The sequence below is a fragment of the Spermophilus citellus genome (assembly GCF_964194105.1).
Source record: "Spermophilus citellus genome assembly, chromosome: 4".
Classification (NCBI taxonomy): Eukaryota; Metazoa; Chordata; class Mammalia; order Rodentia; family Sciuridae; genus Spermophilus; species Spermophilus citellus.
The window spans coordinates 116,017,131-116,034,934 of NC_138185.1; the positions used below are offsets into that span (position 1 = coordinate 116,017,131).

The window sequence follows — 17,804 nt, forward strand, 5'->3', positions numbered from 1 at the left end:
CTTCTCAGTAATGCATCCATTAAAACTGAGGATTCTGGCTGGGTGCCAGCCTCAACAACTTAGCAAGGCCCTAAGCAACTAAGTGAGACCCTGTCTCAAAACAAAAAAGGGCCAGGGATGTGGCTCAATCTGGGTTTAATCTCTGATACCAAAGATAAATAAATAATGATTCAAGCTGGGCATGATGGTACACACCCATAATCCCAGCTATTCAGGAGGCTGAGGCAGGAGGATCTCAAGTATGAGGCCAAGCTGGACAATTTAGTGAGACTCTGCCTCAAAATAACATAAAAGAAAGGGATAGGGGTGTAGCTCAGTGACACCACCGTTGCCTAGCATTAATGAAGCTCTGAGTTCAATCCCCAGCACTGAAAAAAAAAATACTTTTTAAACAAAATAATAATAATTCTCCATCTCTACAGATACATTTGCTGCAGTTCCATGGAACCAAATATGCCGCCATTGACCCATCTATGGTCAGTGCTGAGGAGCTTGAGGTGCAGAAAGGCAACCTCAGCATCAGCCAGGAGGAGCCGTAGATGTGGCCTTTGCTGTTGCTGTGAGGTGACCCAGTGTGTTCTTGTACAATCAGTGGCGTCAGCACCACCAGTCGGCCTCTTCCTTCAGGCTCGTCAGGCTCACCGGTTCTCACTGTGTTTTGGAAGTAGGACTGATTGTCATCTTGACAGGCAGCAGCTCTTCTATGCCAGTGTAACTAACTGTCCCCACCTCGATTTTTTTAGCTTTTGAAATTGAAAAAATACTTTTGAAGACTCACATTTTACAAATTGTGAAAATTTACTATCAAAAGTCTTCACCATTGTGTTAAGTGAATACTAATTTCTGAGGTTTGGGATTCTGAGGGTTTTTCCTTTTTCTGTTTCCTGTCTTCTTGATTTTTGTTCTTTGCTGTAAATGTTCACATCCAGGTCATGTATCAAAAGGACACCGTTTTTTTTTTATGCTTTCTTGGCATAGCCATCATCAGAGAGCTAAGGCTGGTACTCTGCTGTTAGGTTTCCTGCACATCAACTACTTTTGATTTCCAGTTAAGCACATTATTTGGAGTGTTAGCTGTTTTCTTTCTAGCTATTATGTTCATTTGGAATAAAAATTAAGTTTCAGTGAGTGGCTTTTGTAATTATTCTTGCTGCCCATTGGGGCTGCATTGACCATGGGTTTTACCAGTTCTGTGTGGCTTTGAGTAAATTGTTTAATTTCCCTGCTCATGGTAAGATAACAGTTGCTTTTATTTATTGAGCAGCTACTGTGTGCCAGGTACTTTCTCCTACATTCTCGCTTTCTCTCAATACACATAAAGGAAATAGTATTTTAAAAGTCCGGGTTCAGGATGTAACTCAGTGGTAGAGTACTTGCTTTGCATATACAAAGGTCATGAGTTTGATCCCCAGTACCAGGAAGAAAAAGTGTAAAAAAATTCTAACTCATGGACAGTTTTGTTTCATCCCTTAACCTACCCTCATTTTTTCTTTTTTTTTTTTTTTTTGGTAATCCTTTATTTTATGTAGTATAATTAGAATTTTTAATAAGGAGGACTTTCAATAAAAGCTTGGGAATGTATGATCATGATTTTATCTCTTATCTGAACATTTTTGCTGTTGATATCATCTGGTCAAAATCATCTAAACCATCACTTATCATTTGAAGTGATTTCACCAAACAATCCATTTTGCATCTTGCCAAAGACTCAGCCATATAACGTGGAAGAAAAACATTAACCTCTTTGATTAAACATAGTTTACATTTTCATTAGTGTTAGTCATTCCAGTATTTATCTTATGGATGAATTAGAATATTATAAATGAGAAAATATTAGGTACTTTTTAATATCCCACCCTCATTTCTTCTACACATACTTCCATCACTGGATTATTTTAAAGCATTTCTGATATAATCTCTACATGTATTTTCAAGAGATAAAATAGGTTATATGATAACAAGTTGAAATTTCTATAGATGCAAGAGATTTATATTCAAATTCACATACTGGGAAACTGATTAATCAAATTTTTGGCAATTTTGAAAGGAAAAATAACTTTCCATAACTGGGTTAATTTTATCAATATAAAGTTAGAAAAAACTAACATCTTACCTGTGATCATAAAAACACAAGGCTGTTGGTGGGCAACATGACTGAACAGAGGCACCCAGCACTTGCCTTCTCCACAGAGAACCAAACATTGCTGCCTATTGAGTTAAGCAACTGGGAGAATAGTGAAATTCAACAGCAGAGCAGCAGAAGCCTTATGAAGTCCAGAGAGCTGACATGGCAGCATAGCAAGAGAAAAATCCCTTATCTGCTGGCCCAGCTCCACCAGGAAAAATGTAAAGAAGAAAACTCTCAATACAAATTCTGACAGTGGTAGCTTTGGTAAATCTGTACAGTAGCCTGGATTTAGGAAAGGAATTCACATCTCCCAGCAAATACCCAAAGTGCTATAACCAGGAGCCATTTTGAGAGGGGACATAATGTCCAAATTTAAACTGTGTTAGGAGCCAGGTGCAGTGACGCACACCTGTAATCCCAGTGTCTCAGGAGACTAAGGCAGGTAAATTACAAGTTTGAGGCCAGCCTCATAAATTTAGCAAGACCCTGTCTCAAAAATTAAAAAGCGGAGGCTGGGGTTGTAACTCAGTGTTAGAGCGCTTGCCTAGCATGTGTGAGGCACTGGGTTCGATCCTCAGCACCACATGAAAATAAATTAAGATATTATGTCCCATCTACAATTCAAAATATTTTTTTAAAAAATTTAAGAGGGCTGGGGATGTAGCTCAGTGGTAAAAACTGTGTTTGGGTCAAAAACTCCTGCATAGTTGCAACTCTGGGACGCGACAGACATTCCATTGCCACATCTCAGCTCATGGGTGCCTGACAGACATTCCATTGCCACATCTCTGCTCATGGGTGCCTGACAGACATTCCATTGCCACATCTCAGCTCATGGGTGCCTGACAGACATTCCATTGCCACATCTCAGCTCATGGGTGCCTGACAGACATTCCATTGCCACATCTCAGCTCATGGGTGCCTCGTAGCCAGACCTGGCTTGGTGGAATGATCAGCAAAAGCCCATTGGGAATGTTCCCTCCCTCCTGCAAACACCTCAGCCAGGAAGAATTTTACCCAGCTCCAGCCACAACCCACTCCCATTCCCATCTCTTGAAGGTGCTACAAGTGAAAAACAGAGGGTGCAAAAGCCCCCCTCTATCACCATGTTTCCAAGCATGTATATAGCTATGGACCCTGGGGTTCTGCTCCTGGGCAGGGAGACCGTTGCAGCAGAAAGGAATAACAATTTTTCCCACCTCTGTACTTACTCAGGTCCCCTGCATTGGTTGCCTTGCATCTTGCCTTATCACACACTACTGATAAGACTAGGTGTGAATGCCACAAAGCGGGTGATGTGATTCCTGTCCTTCCTCCCCTAGAAGCACCTGAACCAGTACCTAATTATAGGCCAAATGCTTTCAACTCCTTACCACTATTACTGGTGCAGTCAGTGGCAGGGACAAATCTGATAACAAAGCCAATGTCACCAGTGCCTGAGGAAACCTCCATTGCCCAACAGGGGCCACCATTCCCATTGTAAGAGTAGCCACACAGGCTGCACACTCTGCTGCCTATACCATGCCTGCCAGAACTGCTAGAGTCCCCATTCTTGCACAACCCATGGAGACAATGGGTCCTTCCAACTGTAATACAGTACATACTGTGTCCAAACTCACTAATCAGCCAAAGAAGCCAAAAGGAGATTACACTAGAATGCCCAGTTGGAAATAAACTCACTGTTATAAAATAGAACAACACCCCAAAACACATCTTTAGAAGAAAACCATCCCATAAGAAGGCCATCCCATAAAAGTGATTGAGATATTCATTTCACTAGATGCACAAATCTCAACATAGAAACCCAAGAAACATGAAATGTGAAGCTGAGCACTGTAGAGAGTAACCTTTTTAAAAACAGTAAAATCCAGGCGCAGTGGCACAAACCTGTAATTCCAGCAACTTGGGAGGCTAAGGCAGGAAGATAGATTGCAAGTTCAAAGCCAGCCTGGACAATTTAGCAAGACACTATTTCAAAATTTAAAAGAGCTGGGGGTCTAGTTCAGTGGTCTGATGCCCCTGGGTTCAATCCCTGGTATTGGGAGAGGGGAACGCCTCTGAGGTTCAAGAGAAAATACAAATACAAATTAAATTAAATAGGAAGCCAATTAGAAAAGGGTTCTATAAGTCAGATGAAACAAATTCAATTGAAACCCTCAACAACAGATTAGTTCAAGAAGAAAGAATATTTGAGCTTGAAGACAAGTCTTTTGAAATACCACCATCAGATGAAAGAAAAAAAAATAAGAATAAACGCTGCATTCAAGATATTTAGCACACCATTAAAAAAATCAAACATCCGTCCAAAGAGGAAGAAACAATGGTTAAAGGAAACAGAAAACTTACTCAGTGATTATAGCAGAAAACTTCCAGAATCTTGAAGAAGACAGACATCCAGGTACAAGAAACCTATAGAAGGATTGGGGTTGTAGCTCAGTGGTAGAGCGCTTGCCTAGCACGTGTGAGGCTCTGGGTTCCATTCTTAGCACCACATAAAAAAAATACATAAAATAAAGGTACTGTGACTATCTACAACTAAAAAAAGAAAAAAAGAAGAAGAGGAAGAAGAAGCCTCTAAACCCCAAATAGACATGACCAGAAATAACCCATACCATGATATAATACAGTTAAACTTAGTTAACTAAATACAGGACTAAAGAATTTAAAACCAGCAAGATAAAAGTGTTAAGTCACATTTAAGGGCAATCTTATTAGACTAACAGCAGATTTCTCAGCAGAAATTCTTTAGGCTGGGGGTAGAGAGTGGGCATGGAATGATACATTTTAAGTGCTGAAAGAAAATGACTTCCACAGGGTAGGGTGGCACATGCCTGTAATCCCAGCTACTTGGGAGCTTTAGGCAGAATTGCAAGTTGAAGGCCCTTAACAACTTAGCAGACCCTCTCTCAAAATTTAAAAAGGGGGCTGGGGATGTGGCTCAAGCGGTAGCGCGCTCGCCTGGCATGCGTGCGGCCCGGGTTCGATCCTCAGCACCACATACCAACAAAGATGTTGTGTCCGCCGAGAACTAAAAAATAAATATTAAAAAATTCTCTCTCTCTCTCTCTCTCCTCTCTCACTCTCTCTTTAAAAAAAAAAAAAATTTAAAAAGGGCTGGGGATGAAACTCAGTGGTAAAACACACCTGGGTTCAATCCTCAGTCACACTCACATACACAAAAAAGAAAGAAAAGACAAAGAAGCCCTTGCCAACCAAGATTAATTACTATAGCCAGCAAGGCTAACCTTCAAAAGAAAAGAGATATTCCAAGATAAGCAAAATCTAAGGGAATTCATGACCAACATATCAGCCTTTCAAAATATGCTTAAGGGAGTCCTACACCCAGAAATAGAATCAAGGTAACTAACATGATGATAGCATGTGAAAATATAAATCCTATTAGAAGAGTGGCTGCACAGCCAGGCATGGTGACACATGCCTATAACCCTAGCTACTGGGGAGACTATGGCAGGTGGATTAAAAGTTTAAGTCCAGCATGAACAACTTAGCAAGACCCTGTTTCAAATTTAAAGGGGGCGGGATGTATAAGTGGTAGAGAGTTTGCCTAGCACATGTGAGGCCATAGGTTCAGTCCCCAGTACAGGGATAGGGTAGGGAAGAAGACCCAACAATAATAATAAACCCACCTTACCAGTAAGGATACACACAAACTGAGAGTGAAAGGATGAAAATGTTTTTTCAAGCAAATGGAATCCAAAAGCAAGTAGAAATTATACTTGTATCTGATAAAATGGTGTTAACACAAAAATGGGCTGGGGTTGTGGCTCAGTGGTAGAGCACTTGTGAGGCACTAGATTTAGTCCTCAGTACCACATAAAAATAAATAAATAAAAGGCACTGCATCTATCTACAACTAAAAAAAATTTTAACAAAAGACAAAAACAATAGGAAAAGACAAGAAATTCATTGTAAAGTGATCAATTCATTAAAAATATATAACAATTATAAGTCTTTATCTATCTAATAACAGCACTCAAGTTTATAAAACAAACACTATTAGACCCCCCTTTGGTTAGGGATTTCAATACTCTACTCTCACCAATGGATAGACACCCCACTGCCCTCCAAAAAAAAAGGTAAGGAAAAAAGAAAAGAAACAGACTTGAACTACACTATAGATCAAATGGACTTAACATTTACAGAATATTCCATCAAACAGATTCATGAGCACATGTAACTTTTTCTAGAATGGACCACATATTAGACCATTAAAGTCTTAAATTGAAAAAAAAATGAAGTCATCCTATATCTTTTCTGATTGCAATGGAATGAAACTAGAAATTACACAAATAGAGACTGAATAACACTTTTGAATGAATAGTAGGTCTTTGAAGAGGTGAGAAGGGAAATTTTAAAATTCCTTGAAATGAATGAAAATGGAAATACAACATAATGAAACATGGGATACAGCAAAATGAAATAGGGTCTAAAAGAACAGTACGAAGAATCAATGAGGGGCTGGGGTTGTGACTCAGTGGTAGAGTGCTTGCTTAGCATGTGTGAGACCCTGGGTTCAATTCTCAGTACCACATATAAGTAAATAAAGGTCCATCAACAACTAAAAATTATTTAAAAAATAATCAATGAAACAACTATCTGAAAAAAATAAGCAAAGTTGACAAAAGTTTAGCTACACTAATCAAAGGGGGGGTGGGTGGTAGGAGAGATGCAGAAAAATAAAATGAGAAGTGAAAAAAGACACTACAACTGATGCTACCGAAATTCCAAGGATCATCAGGGATTATTTTGAAAACTAGTAACAAATTAGAAAATCTAGAAAAGACAAATTTCTGCCTCATGACTATTGAATGGAACCAAAAGAATATAAAAAACCTGAATAACCAATAAAAAGTAATGAGATTGAATCAGTAATAAAAAGTCTTCCAACAAAGAAAAACCCAGAACAGATAGCTTCATTGTTGAATTTTAACAAGCTTTTAAAGAACTAATACCAACTGGGCACAGTGGTGCATGCCTGTAATCCCAGTGATTTGGGAGGCTGAAGCAGGAAGGTTGTGAGTTCAAAGCCAGCCTCAGCAAAAGCGAGGTGCTAAGCAACTTAGTGAGAGCCTGTCTTTAATAAAATACAAAATAGAGCTGGGGATGTGGCTCAGTGGTGGAGTGCCCCTGAGTTCAATCCCCAGTACACCCCTGCCCCACAAAAAGAACTAACATAATGCTATTCAAACTCTTCCATAGAATCGAAAAGGAGAGAACGCTTCCAAACTTATTCTATGAGGCCAGTATCACCCTGATAACCAAAATATGTCAAGGACACAATAACAAAAATACTACAAACCAATATCCCTGATTATCAGAGATGAAAAATTCTCAACAAAATACTAGCAAGGGCTGAGGTTGTGGCTCAGTGGTAGAGCACTTGCCTAGCATAAGTGAAGCACTTGGGTTCGATTCTCAGCACCATATAAATAAATAAATAAAAAGGTCTATTAACAAATTTAAAAAAATAGATACTTGCAAATTAAATGCAATAGCATATCAAAAAGATCAGATACTGAAAAAAAAAAAAAAGATCAGATACTGACCGGGATGTAGCTCAGTGGTAAAGCACTTGCCTCACATACATGAAGTCCCAGCACTGAAAAAGACAAAAAGTAAAGAAAAGGGGCTGGGGATGTGGCTCAAGCGGTAGCGCGCTCGCGGGGCATGCGTGCGCCCGGGTTCGATCCTCAGCACCACATACCAACAAAGATGTTGTGTCCGCCGAAATCTAAAAAAAAGTAAAGAAAAAAGAAAGAAAACACAAAACGATGGGAGGGGATCAGATGCCATGATCAAACTGGTTTCATTCCAGGGATGCAAAGATGGTTCAACATATGCAAATCAAGAAACAAAATACATCACACAAATAGAATGAAGAATAAAAATCACATGATCATCTGAACAGATACAGAAAAATCATTTGATAAAATTCAGCATCCTTCATCATAAAATCCCTGAACAAAATAGGTAAAGAAGGGTCATACCTCAATATTGGAAAAGTTTTTTTTTTTTTTTAATATTTATTCTTTAGGGGCTGGGGATGTGGCTCAAGTGGTAGCCGACTCGCATAGCATGCTTGAGGAACTGGGTTCGATCCTGAGCACCACATAAAATAAAGATATATATATATATATATATATATATATATATATATATATATATATATAAAATTATGCTCCTTTAAAAAATAAATATTTATTTATTTATTCTTTAGTTATAGGTGGACACAATACCTTTATTTAATTTTTATGTGGTGCTGGGAATGGAACTCAGTGCTTCACGCAAGCTAGGCAAGCAGTTTTCCTCTGAGCCACAACCCCAGCCCCAATATTAGTTATATATGACAAACTCAGTCAACATTATACTGAATGGAAAAAAAATGAAAGTATTTCTTCTAAAACCAGGAACAAGATAAGGATGTCTACTCCCACCATTCTGAATATAGGACTATAAATTTTAGCCAGAGCAATTAGGTAAGCAAAAGATATACAAATAGAAAGGAGGAAGTCAAATTATCCCTGTTTGAAGATTATATATTTCTACACATAGAAAAGCCTATAAAAGATACCAATGGGAGCTGGGGATGTGGCTCAAGCGGTATCGCGCTTGCCTGGCATTCGCGGGGTACTGGGTTCCATCCTCAGCACCACATACAAATAAAATAAAGATGTTGTGTCCACTGAAAACTAAAAAAGAAATATTAAAAAATTCTCTCTCTCTCTCTTTAAAAAAAAAAAAAGATACCAATGGGCTGGGGCTGGGGCTCAGTGGTAGCGCACTTGCCTGGCAAGTGTGAGGCATTGGGCTTGATTCTCAGCACCACATATAAATAAATTAATTAAATAAAGGTCTAATAACAACTAAAAAAAAAAAGATCAAATTTTAAAAAAAGATGCCACCGAAAGACTATTAGAATTCATTGATGAATTCAGTAAGTTAGTACAAAAATTAGTAGCTTTTCTATATACCAATGAGTTTGCTAAAAAAAAAAAAAATCATGAAAGCAATCCCATTCACCATAGCCACATACACACACATGTACCCACACACACACACACACACACCTAGGAATAAACTAAGTGAGAGACCTCTACAATGAAAATTATAAGACACTGAAGAAAGAAGTTGAAGAAGACACTAAAAGTAGAAAGACCTCCCATGTTCATGGATCGGAAGAATTAATATTGTTAAAATGTCCACACCACCCCAAGCAATCTACAGATTCAATGCAATCCCCACTAAAATACCAACAGCATTCTTCACAGAACTAGAAAAACAATCCCAAAATTCATATGGAAGCACGAAAGACCCCAAAGAGCCAAAGCAATCTTGAGCAAAAAAGAGCAAAGCTAAGGCAACACAATACCTCATGAATTTTAAGACACATCACAGAGCAGTAGTAACAAAAAAAAGCATGGCGGTATTTGCAAAAATTGACATACAGACTGATGAACAGAGAACCCAGAAATAAGCTCATTCATCTATAGTCACCTGATTCAACAAAGGTACCAAAAATATAAGTTGAAGAAAGGACACCCTTTTTAATAAATGGTGCTGGGAAACCTGGGTATCCACATGAAGTTTGAAGCTTGACCCATACTTCTCACCCTGTACAAATATCTACTCAAGATGGGGACTGAATAACACTTAATTGAGCCCTGAAACTCAAACTGTTAGAGGAAAACATGGGAAACACCAAGATATTAGTACAGGCAATGAGTTTCTGGATAGGACTCCAAAAGCACAGAAAACAAAAGCAAGAATTGACAAATGGGATTACATCAAACTAAAGCTTCTGCATAGCAAAGGAAACAATCAACAGAGTGAAGAGAGTACATACAGAATGGGAGAAAATCTTTGCCAGCTATTTATCTGACAGAGGGTTAATATCCAGAATATATATATATATATATCAAAAAAATTTTAAAAAGAACTAATCCAATTTAAAATGAGCCAATGATCTGAATAGATACTTCTCAAAAGAAATGCAAATGGCTAATACATATATGAAAAAAATATGTTCAATGTCATTAGCCATCAGGGAGATGCAAATCAAAACTACAAGATACCATCTCACCATAATTCAAATGGCTATTACTTTTTAAAATACCAGCAAGGATGTGGAGAAAAAGAAACTCTAATATTGTTAGTGGGAGTGCAAATCAGTATAACCACTATGAAAAACAGCTTGGAGGTTCCTCAAAACACTAACAGCAGACCTATCAGCAGATCCAGTGATAGACACCACTCCTACTGACACAACTGAAGGAAATGGAAGCAGCATACAAAAGAGTTGCCTGCCTACCCACATTTTGGGCAGCACTATTCAATAGCTAACATATGGAATCAACCTAGGTACCCGTGGACAGATGAATGGATAATGAAAATATGTTATATAGGGGCTGGGATTGTGGCTCAGCGGTAGGGCGCTTGCCTAGTACGGGAAGGACCTGGGTTCAATCCTCAGTACCACATAAAAAACAAACTGCATTGTGTTGTGTCCATCTACACCAAAAAAATAAAATAAAATAAAAATATTTTTTAAAAAAGAAAATATGTTATAATCAAATCGGAGCATTATTCAGCCAAAAAGAATGAAATCCTGTCATTCACAGGAACATAGGTGGAGCTGGAGGATATCATGTTAAGCAAAATAAGTCAGACACAGACAGTATTGCACACTTTTATGTGTGGAAACAAAAAGATGACAAGGGATTTCTGGGCCCAGCAAGGGAGCAGGTGATGGGGGCAAGAGGGTAAACGGATGGACACAGTCAATGCACACTGTATGCACGTATGGAAAGATCAGTGAGTCCATTCATCTGTGCAACATGTATTGATTATAATTTTAGAAGAAAATAGCCATAAAACCATTATCACACTTAAAAACTTACCGATAATCTGGGCTTGGTGGCAAACATGTCCCAGCTACTCAAGAGGCCGAAGCAAGAGGATGGCTTGAACTCCTGAGTTCAAGACCAGCTTAGGCAACATAATGAAAAAAAAAAAAGTACCAATAATTCTGTCATTTCATTTGATATTCAGTTCATTTACTATTCTCCTTCATAATTGCCCCATAAATTTTATAGTGGATTTTTTCTAATCAGGTGCCATATAAAGTCTGCATTTATTTATTGTGATACTGAGAATTGAACCCCAGGGCACTTTATTGCTGAGCAACATCTCCAGCCCTCCTCTTTTTTTTTTTTTTTGAGACAGAGTCTCACTAAACTGCCCAGTCTGGCTTGAACTTGTGATCCTCCTTTCCTCAGCCTCTCAAGTGACTGGGATTACAGGAGTATACCACTATACCTAGCCTGCAATTTATGTTTGATTGCAGTATCTCTTAATTCAGTGCCTCCTCCTGTTTTTCCTGGGCAGGGATTCAGTGAAGTAGCTAGCTGTATGGCAGACAAGAAGCTTGATCAGGTAAAGCTTGATCTTTTGGGAGCAACACGTCATGGGGGGCAGGCTGCTCCCAATGCCTACCTCCGGAGGCTCGGCTGTCTCCGTATTGCTCAGTTTTTATGGATGCAGATGTTGTCAGGCTGATCCTGTCCTGAGGAAGCTGATTGATACAGCTGTCTCTGCTGAGCTCTGTTTCTTAGGGCTTATAAAACCATGATGATACTCGAATTGTTTTCATTCCTCTGGTGTTTATTAGCTGGAATTTGCCAACTAGGAGAAAAAAACTTTCCTTCACCAATTACTTGGTTTCTCTGAGGTGCAATTTAGGCAAGAAAATTAACACCAGTGCTTCTTTCCCTTTATTTGCCAGTTTTCAGAATGTTGAGCAGCCGTACCTTCTCCATTTCATCTCTGCCACCACCCTGATCGCCCTGATCTTACAGGTCAGGCCTGGCAGAGGCCCAGCACCTTGCTCCAGGCCCCACAGTAAGGGGCAGAGCTGAGGTGCCAGCTTGAGTCTGACTGTCCTTCAAGCCAATGCCGCTTCCCCAGAGGCCACAGTGTTTCCTGATTACCTGTCACTTGAAAACTTTCGTGAGTTATGGAAGCACTTGGGAAGCCTTAAAGGCACTGAGTGACATGTTAACTAGTAGCATAGGAGGCTGCCTGGGTTTTCCCTTAGTTTCACTGTTTGTGTTTTGACTGACCGACTAATGCTATGGGCATTCCTCACTTCTCTGGTACAGGAAGGGTCTGTGGACTGCTCTGTACTCTCTTTCCAAATTCTCGCTGTGTAAACCCACACCATCTAAGAACTACTTCCTGCCTCTACACCCAGATGACTGCAAATTGCAATTTTCAGCCCTGACTGGTTTGATTGCAAGGTGAGATGCCTATTCAAGCTCACCTACTAGGCCAGATGTAGGGCAGGGCCAAGATGGCTATAGTCAGGCTCCCTTGCTGAGGCTTCTGGTGGGCTATGTTTTTAGTATGTAGCCAAGGTCATGAACACTCAGGGTCATAAACACTTGCTTGTGAGCAGGCACCCACTTATGGAACCTGTTGGCAATGTGCCTTTTTTGTCTGGCCTGCATATAAAAAAGGCCTATGGAAATGATTCAGGGAGCTAAATGGAACTGGAGCTGGAGGCTGAAAACCACCTCTGAACAACTGTTCTTATCTCTTATCCCAAATGCATTTTTCATCTTCTTCCACCTGCCGGGATCCTGAGTCTGTTTCCTAGAGCCTAAGCCCCCACAGGACACCAACTCTCTACAAGAACCCCAGATTTCAACTAGTAAAATCACACCCATAGCTGAGTACAGGGATGCATGCCTGTAATCCCAGCAGCTCAGGAGGCTGAGGCAGGAGGATCACGAGTTCAAAGCTAGCCTCAGCAACAGCTCCCTTTCCCTCCCTACCCTTTGCCCTATCTAGAGTTCATCTATTCCTCCCATGCTGCCCCCACCATCCCCATTATGAATCCAGCATCCTTATATCAGAGAAAATATTCAGCATTTGATATTTTGGGATTGGCTTATTTCACTTAGCATTATATTCTCCAGCTCCATCCATTTACCTGCAAATGCCATAATTTTATTCTCTTATAATGTTGAGTAATGTTCCATTGTGTATATACACCACATTTTCTTTATCCATTCATTTACTGAAGGGCATCTAGGTTGGTTCAACAGTTTAGCTATTGTGAATTGTGCTGCTATAAACATTGATGTGGCTGTGTCCCTGTAGTATGCTGTTTTTAAGTCCTTTGGGTATAGACCGAGGAGTGGGATAGCTGGGTCAAATGGTGGTTCCATTACCAGTTTTCCAAGGAATCTCCATACTTCTTTCCATATTGGCTGCACCAATTTGCAGTCCCACAAGCAATGTATGAGTGTTTTTTTCCCCACATTCTCGCCAGCACTTGTTATTGTTTGTATTCCTTTTTTTTTTTTTTAATTTTTAGTTGTAGGTGGACAAAACACCTTTATTTATTTATTTTTTTATGTGGTGCTGAGGATTCAACCAGTGCCTCACATGCACTAGGCGAGCATTCTACCACTGAGTCACAACCCCAGCCCCTGTTGTTTGTATTCTTAATAGCTGCCATTCTGACTGGAGTGAGATGAAATCTTAGTGTAGTTTTGATTTACATTCTCTAATTGCTAGAGATATTGAATATTTTTTCATATATTTGTTAATTGATTCTATATCATCTTCTGGGAAGTGTATGTTCAGTTCCTTGGCCCATTTATTTATTGGATTATTTGGTTTTTTGGTATTAAGATTTAAAAAAAATTTTTTTGTAGTTGTAGATGGACAAAATGCCTTTATTTTATTTGTTTATTTTTATGTGGTGCTGAGGATCGAACCCAGTGCCTCACACATGCTAGGCAAGCGCTCTCCCACTGAGCTACGGCCCCAGCCCTGGTATTAAGATTTTTGAGGTTTTTTTTTTTTTAATATCCTAGAGATTAGTGCTCAATCTGATGTGCTTGTGGTAAAAATTTGCTCCCATTCTGTTGGCTCTCTATTCACCTCACTGATGGTTTCTTTTTCTGAGAAGAAGCTTTTTAGCTTGAATCCATCCCATTTATCAATTCTTGATTTTAATTCTTGTGCTATAAGAGTCTTATTAAGGAAGTTGGGGCCTAATCCAACATGATGGTGATTTGGGCCTACTTTTCTTCTAATAGGTGCAGTGTCTCTGGTTTAATTCCTAGGTCCTTGATCCACTTGAGTTGAGTTTTGTGCATGGTGAGAGACAGGGGTTTAATTTCATTTTGTTGCATATGGATTTCCAGTTTTCCCAGCACCATTTGTTGAAGAAGCTATCTTTTCTCCAATATGTTTTTGGTGCCTTTGTCTAATATAAGATAACTGTAATTATGTGGGTAAGTTTCTGTGTCCTCTATTCTGTACCATTGATCTACCAGTCTACTTTGGTGCCAATACCATGCTGTTGCTCTGTAGTATAGTCTGAGGTCTGGTATAGTGATGCCACCTGCTTCACTCTTCTTGCTAAAGATTGCTTTAGCTATTCTGGGTCTCTTATTTTTCCAGATCACCCCAGTTCTTAACACGTGAGTTTTATGGGCTCCTTTTGAAATGTGATGTAACCCAAAGTCTGCCCCACACCTCCCAGAAACTATCCTGAAATCCATTGGAGAAAGAGCTTTCACTATAGATCTATAAGCTTACAGAGTATATTTAAATAGATTTTAAGCTTATGTCTTGCAAAAGGAGGGAATAACAATAGAGAAAGTAAATACACATTGGAAAGGATTGAAGTTACTTTTTAAATATAAGGAAAATCATAATTAGCAAGGTAAACCTGTGCTCTGAAAGAAGCACGTTTCCAAAGAGGGAGTGAAACAAAGCCATAAAACAGCAAATTCCCTAAAAACTGATCAGGCTGTTTTTCAGGAAGGAAGCAAGTCCAGAAACCTAGGATCTGACCAAAAATAACCTTCAGAACTTGATGGAACCTGAGGAATGAAAATTGGGCCTCACAGACCTAGAATAAAGGGAGGGGTTCAGGAAGCTCCAGAATCATCCGCAAGATGCCCTGGGCCGGCAGACCATCTGGAGTGCTGGCTGACCCAAGTCTCCCAGTTGCAACCAATAGCCCTCCAGTTCCCCTCACCCAACGCCACATAAATTCCTTCGCTGCTGATGAGGGAGACAGATTAGAGTGTCCTCCTGTCTCTTTGTCAGATGACCCACAATAAGGTTCTTCCTTTTGGCAAAATGGCAGTCACATGTACTGGGTTCTATGCATATCAGGCAGCAGATTCTTGCTCAGTTATAGGAATCTATTCTGTTCAGTTTTTTGTCTTAGGAGACATCAATTTTTAAATTATGGGGTGAAGAATAAACTTCCAGCATCCCTTCTGTACCCCTTCCTATCTCTCCTTGTCCTTCCACACTCTGTTCCAGCAACACCAGTTCTTCAGATGCATCTATTGCCACACCTCCAGGCCCCTGCATAGACGGCACTCTTAACTGAGTCTGTCCTTTCCCCACTACTTTCTCCTCTGTGAACTTCTCAGACTCCCTTCTTCAAGGAAGAATAAATCCCATAATTCTTCACACTCACCCACTATAGGGCCACTTACAAGATATTACACTTACTCGTGTCCAAGCCCCTCTCCTTCACTCTAAGCTTCGGGGGGCAAGAACTATGGGCTACTTACCTCCATACTGGCTCCGGACAGGGGTGCTCTGGAACTGTGTACTGGTGGGGACACGCTGAGAGCTGAGCTCACACAGAACCCACCCAGGATAGGCTCCTGCCTGCTTTGACACTGTGCCCCAGATTTCCCAAACAAAAGAAATGAGAATTGAATATGAGAGATTATTTCAGTGTTTATTTAAGGACATGCTTTTTTACCTCAGGAAAAAAAAATACAAAATTCTTTTTGTAAAATTCATCCAAATAAATTATCGAAGTCCCATGTACTACAAAAGACACCTGTAATTCTGGCTACTCAGGAGGCTGAGGCAGAAGGAGTTGGAAACCAATTTATTGAGACCCTATCTCTAAATAAAATAAAAAGGAACAGGGGTATAATACGCACGGAGGTAGAGCATTCCTGGGTTCAATCCCCAGTATTGGAAAACTTTTTTGAAAAAAACTTTTCCAAATGGAATAGATGATAGCCATGTTGCCCAAACTGGTCTTAAACTCCTGGACTCAAGCAATCCTCCTGCCTCAGCCTCCCAAGTAGTTAGGACTATAGGAATCTGCCATCACAGTTGGTCTTTTCTTTTTCTTCTTCTTCTTCTTCTTTTTTTTTTTTTTTGTTTGTTTGTTTTGTTTGAGATGGGGTCCTGCTATGTTACCCAGGCTGGTTTTGAACTCCTAGTGTATTAGTTAGCTTCTTGTCTCTGCAACAAAATATCTGAGATAATCAAGTTTTTAAAAAATATTTTATTTTATTTGTTTATTATTTTTTTTTAATGTGGTGCTGAGGATCAAACCTAGGGCCTCGCACGTGCTAGGCAAGAGCTCTACCGCTGAGCCCCAGCCCCACCCGATAATCAACTTTTAAGGAGGAAAGGTTTATTTTTGCTCATGGTTTCAGTCCGCGGTCACTTGGACCTGTTGCTGTGGTAGCACACCCCATCATGGCAGAAGCACATGAAGGAGTATGTGTGTTCACCTCCAGGCAGCCAGGAAGCAAGGAGGAAGAGGAAGAGACCGGCATCCTAATATCCCCATCAAGGGCATCAAGTGACTTAACTGTCTTCTAATAGGCTGTACTTCCTAAAAGGTGCCACCAGTTCCCAATAGTGCCACCAGCTGGGGCCAATCCTTCAACCCACGGGTCTTTGGAGGACATTCCAGGTCCAAACTACAGTACCTGGGTTCAGGTGATTCTCCAGCCTCTGCTGCCTGAGGATTACAAGTGCATACCACTGAACCCAGCCTGATGGGTTGATTTTTAAAAGCTTTTTCTTTTATTCCTTTTTATAATTTTATTTTTAGATTTACAGAAAAGTTGGGCAGAAGGTACAGAGAATTCCAATATATCCTTCTTTTATTTATACAAGTATCAGCAAATAAAATATATTTTTGGTTTCTTTCCTTTCTTACACAATCAGCATACCATATGCACTGATCAGATCTTGATTTTTTTCTACTTAATTTATCCTGAAGCTCTTTTGAAACAATACTTGGAAAGTATCCATGATCTTTTGTTTTAATTTTTTTTTTTAAGAAAGAGAGAGAGAGAGAGAGAGAGAGAGAGAGAGAGAGAGAGGAGAGAGAGAATTTTAATTTTTTTTTTTCAGTTTTCGGCGGACACAAAATCTTTGTTTGTATGTGGTGCTGAGGATCGAACCCCGGCCGCACGCATGCCAGGCGAGCGTGCTACCGCTTGAGCCACATCCCCAGCCCCTCTTTTGTTTTAATTATTGAACCATACTTTATTTTACCCATCCTCTGAAGATGGTCATTCAGTTTATTTTTAAAAAACAAAAGATTGACCAGGCATGGTACTGCATGCCTGTAATCTCAGTGGCTTAGGAGGCTGAGGCAGGAGGATCATAAGTTCAAGGCCAGCCTCAGCAATTTAGCTGAGGCCTTAAGCAACTTAGTGAGACCCTGTCTCAAAATAAAAAAGTAAAAAGGGTTGGGGACGTGACTCAGCGGTTAGGTGCCTCTGGTTTGAATCCCTGGTAACAACAATAAAATAAAAAACAAAAGATTGGAAACAATGTAGTGATAAAAAACCTCATA

General features: G+C 39.8%; 1 protein-coding gene across 2 annotated transcripts in view; it reads left to right on the forward strand.

Annotated features, from left to right (window-relative positions):
• The window catches only part of SPG21 (SPG21 abhydrolase domain containing, maspardin), a 28,390-nt gene extending 26,950 nt beyond the window's left edge, over positions 1-1,440 (forward strand). For both annotated transcript variants that reach the window (XM_081293623.1, XM_081293622.1), the window contains one exon: positions 423-1,440. In XM_081293623.1, the coding sequence (XP_081149749.1) occupies positions 423-539 (117 nt within the window). In that variant the 3' untranslated portion in view covers positions 540-1,440. The remainder of the gene's footprint in view (positions 1-422) is intronic.
• Positions 1,441-17,804: the final 16,364 nt, after the last annotated feature.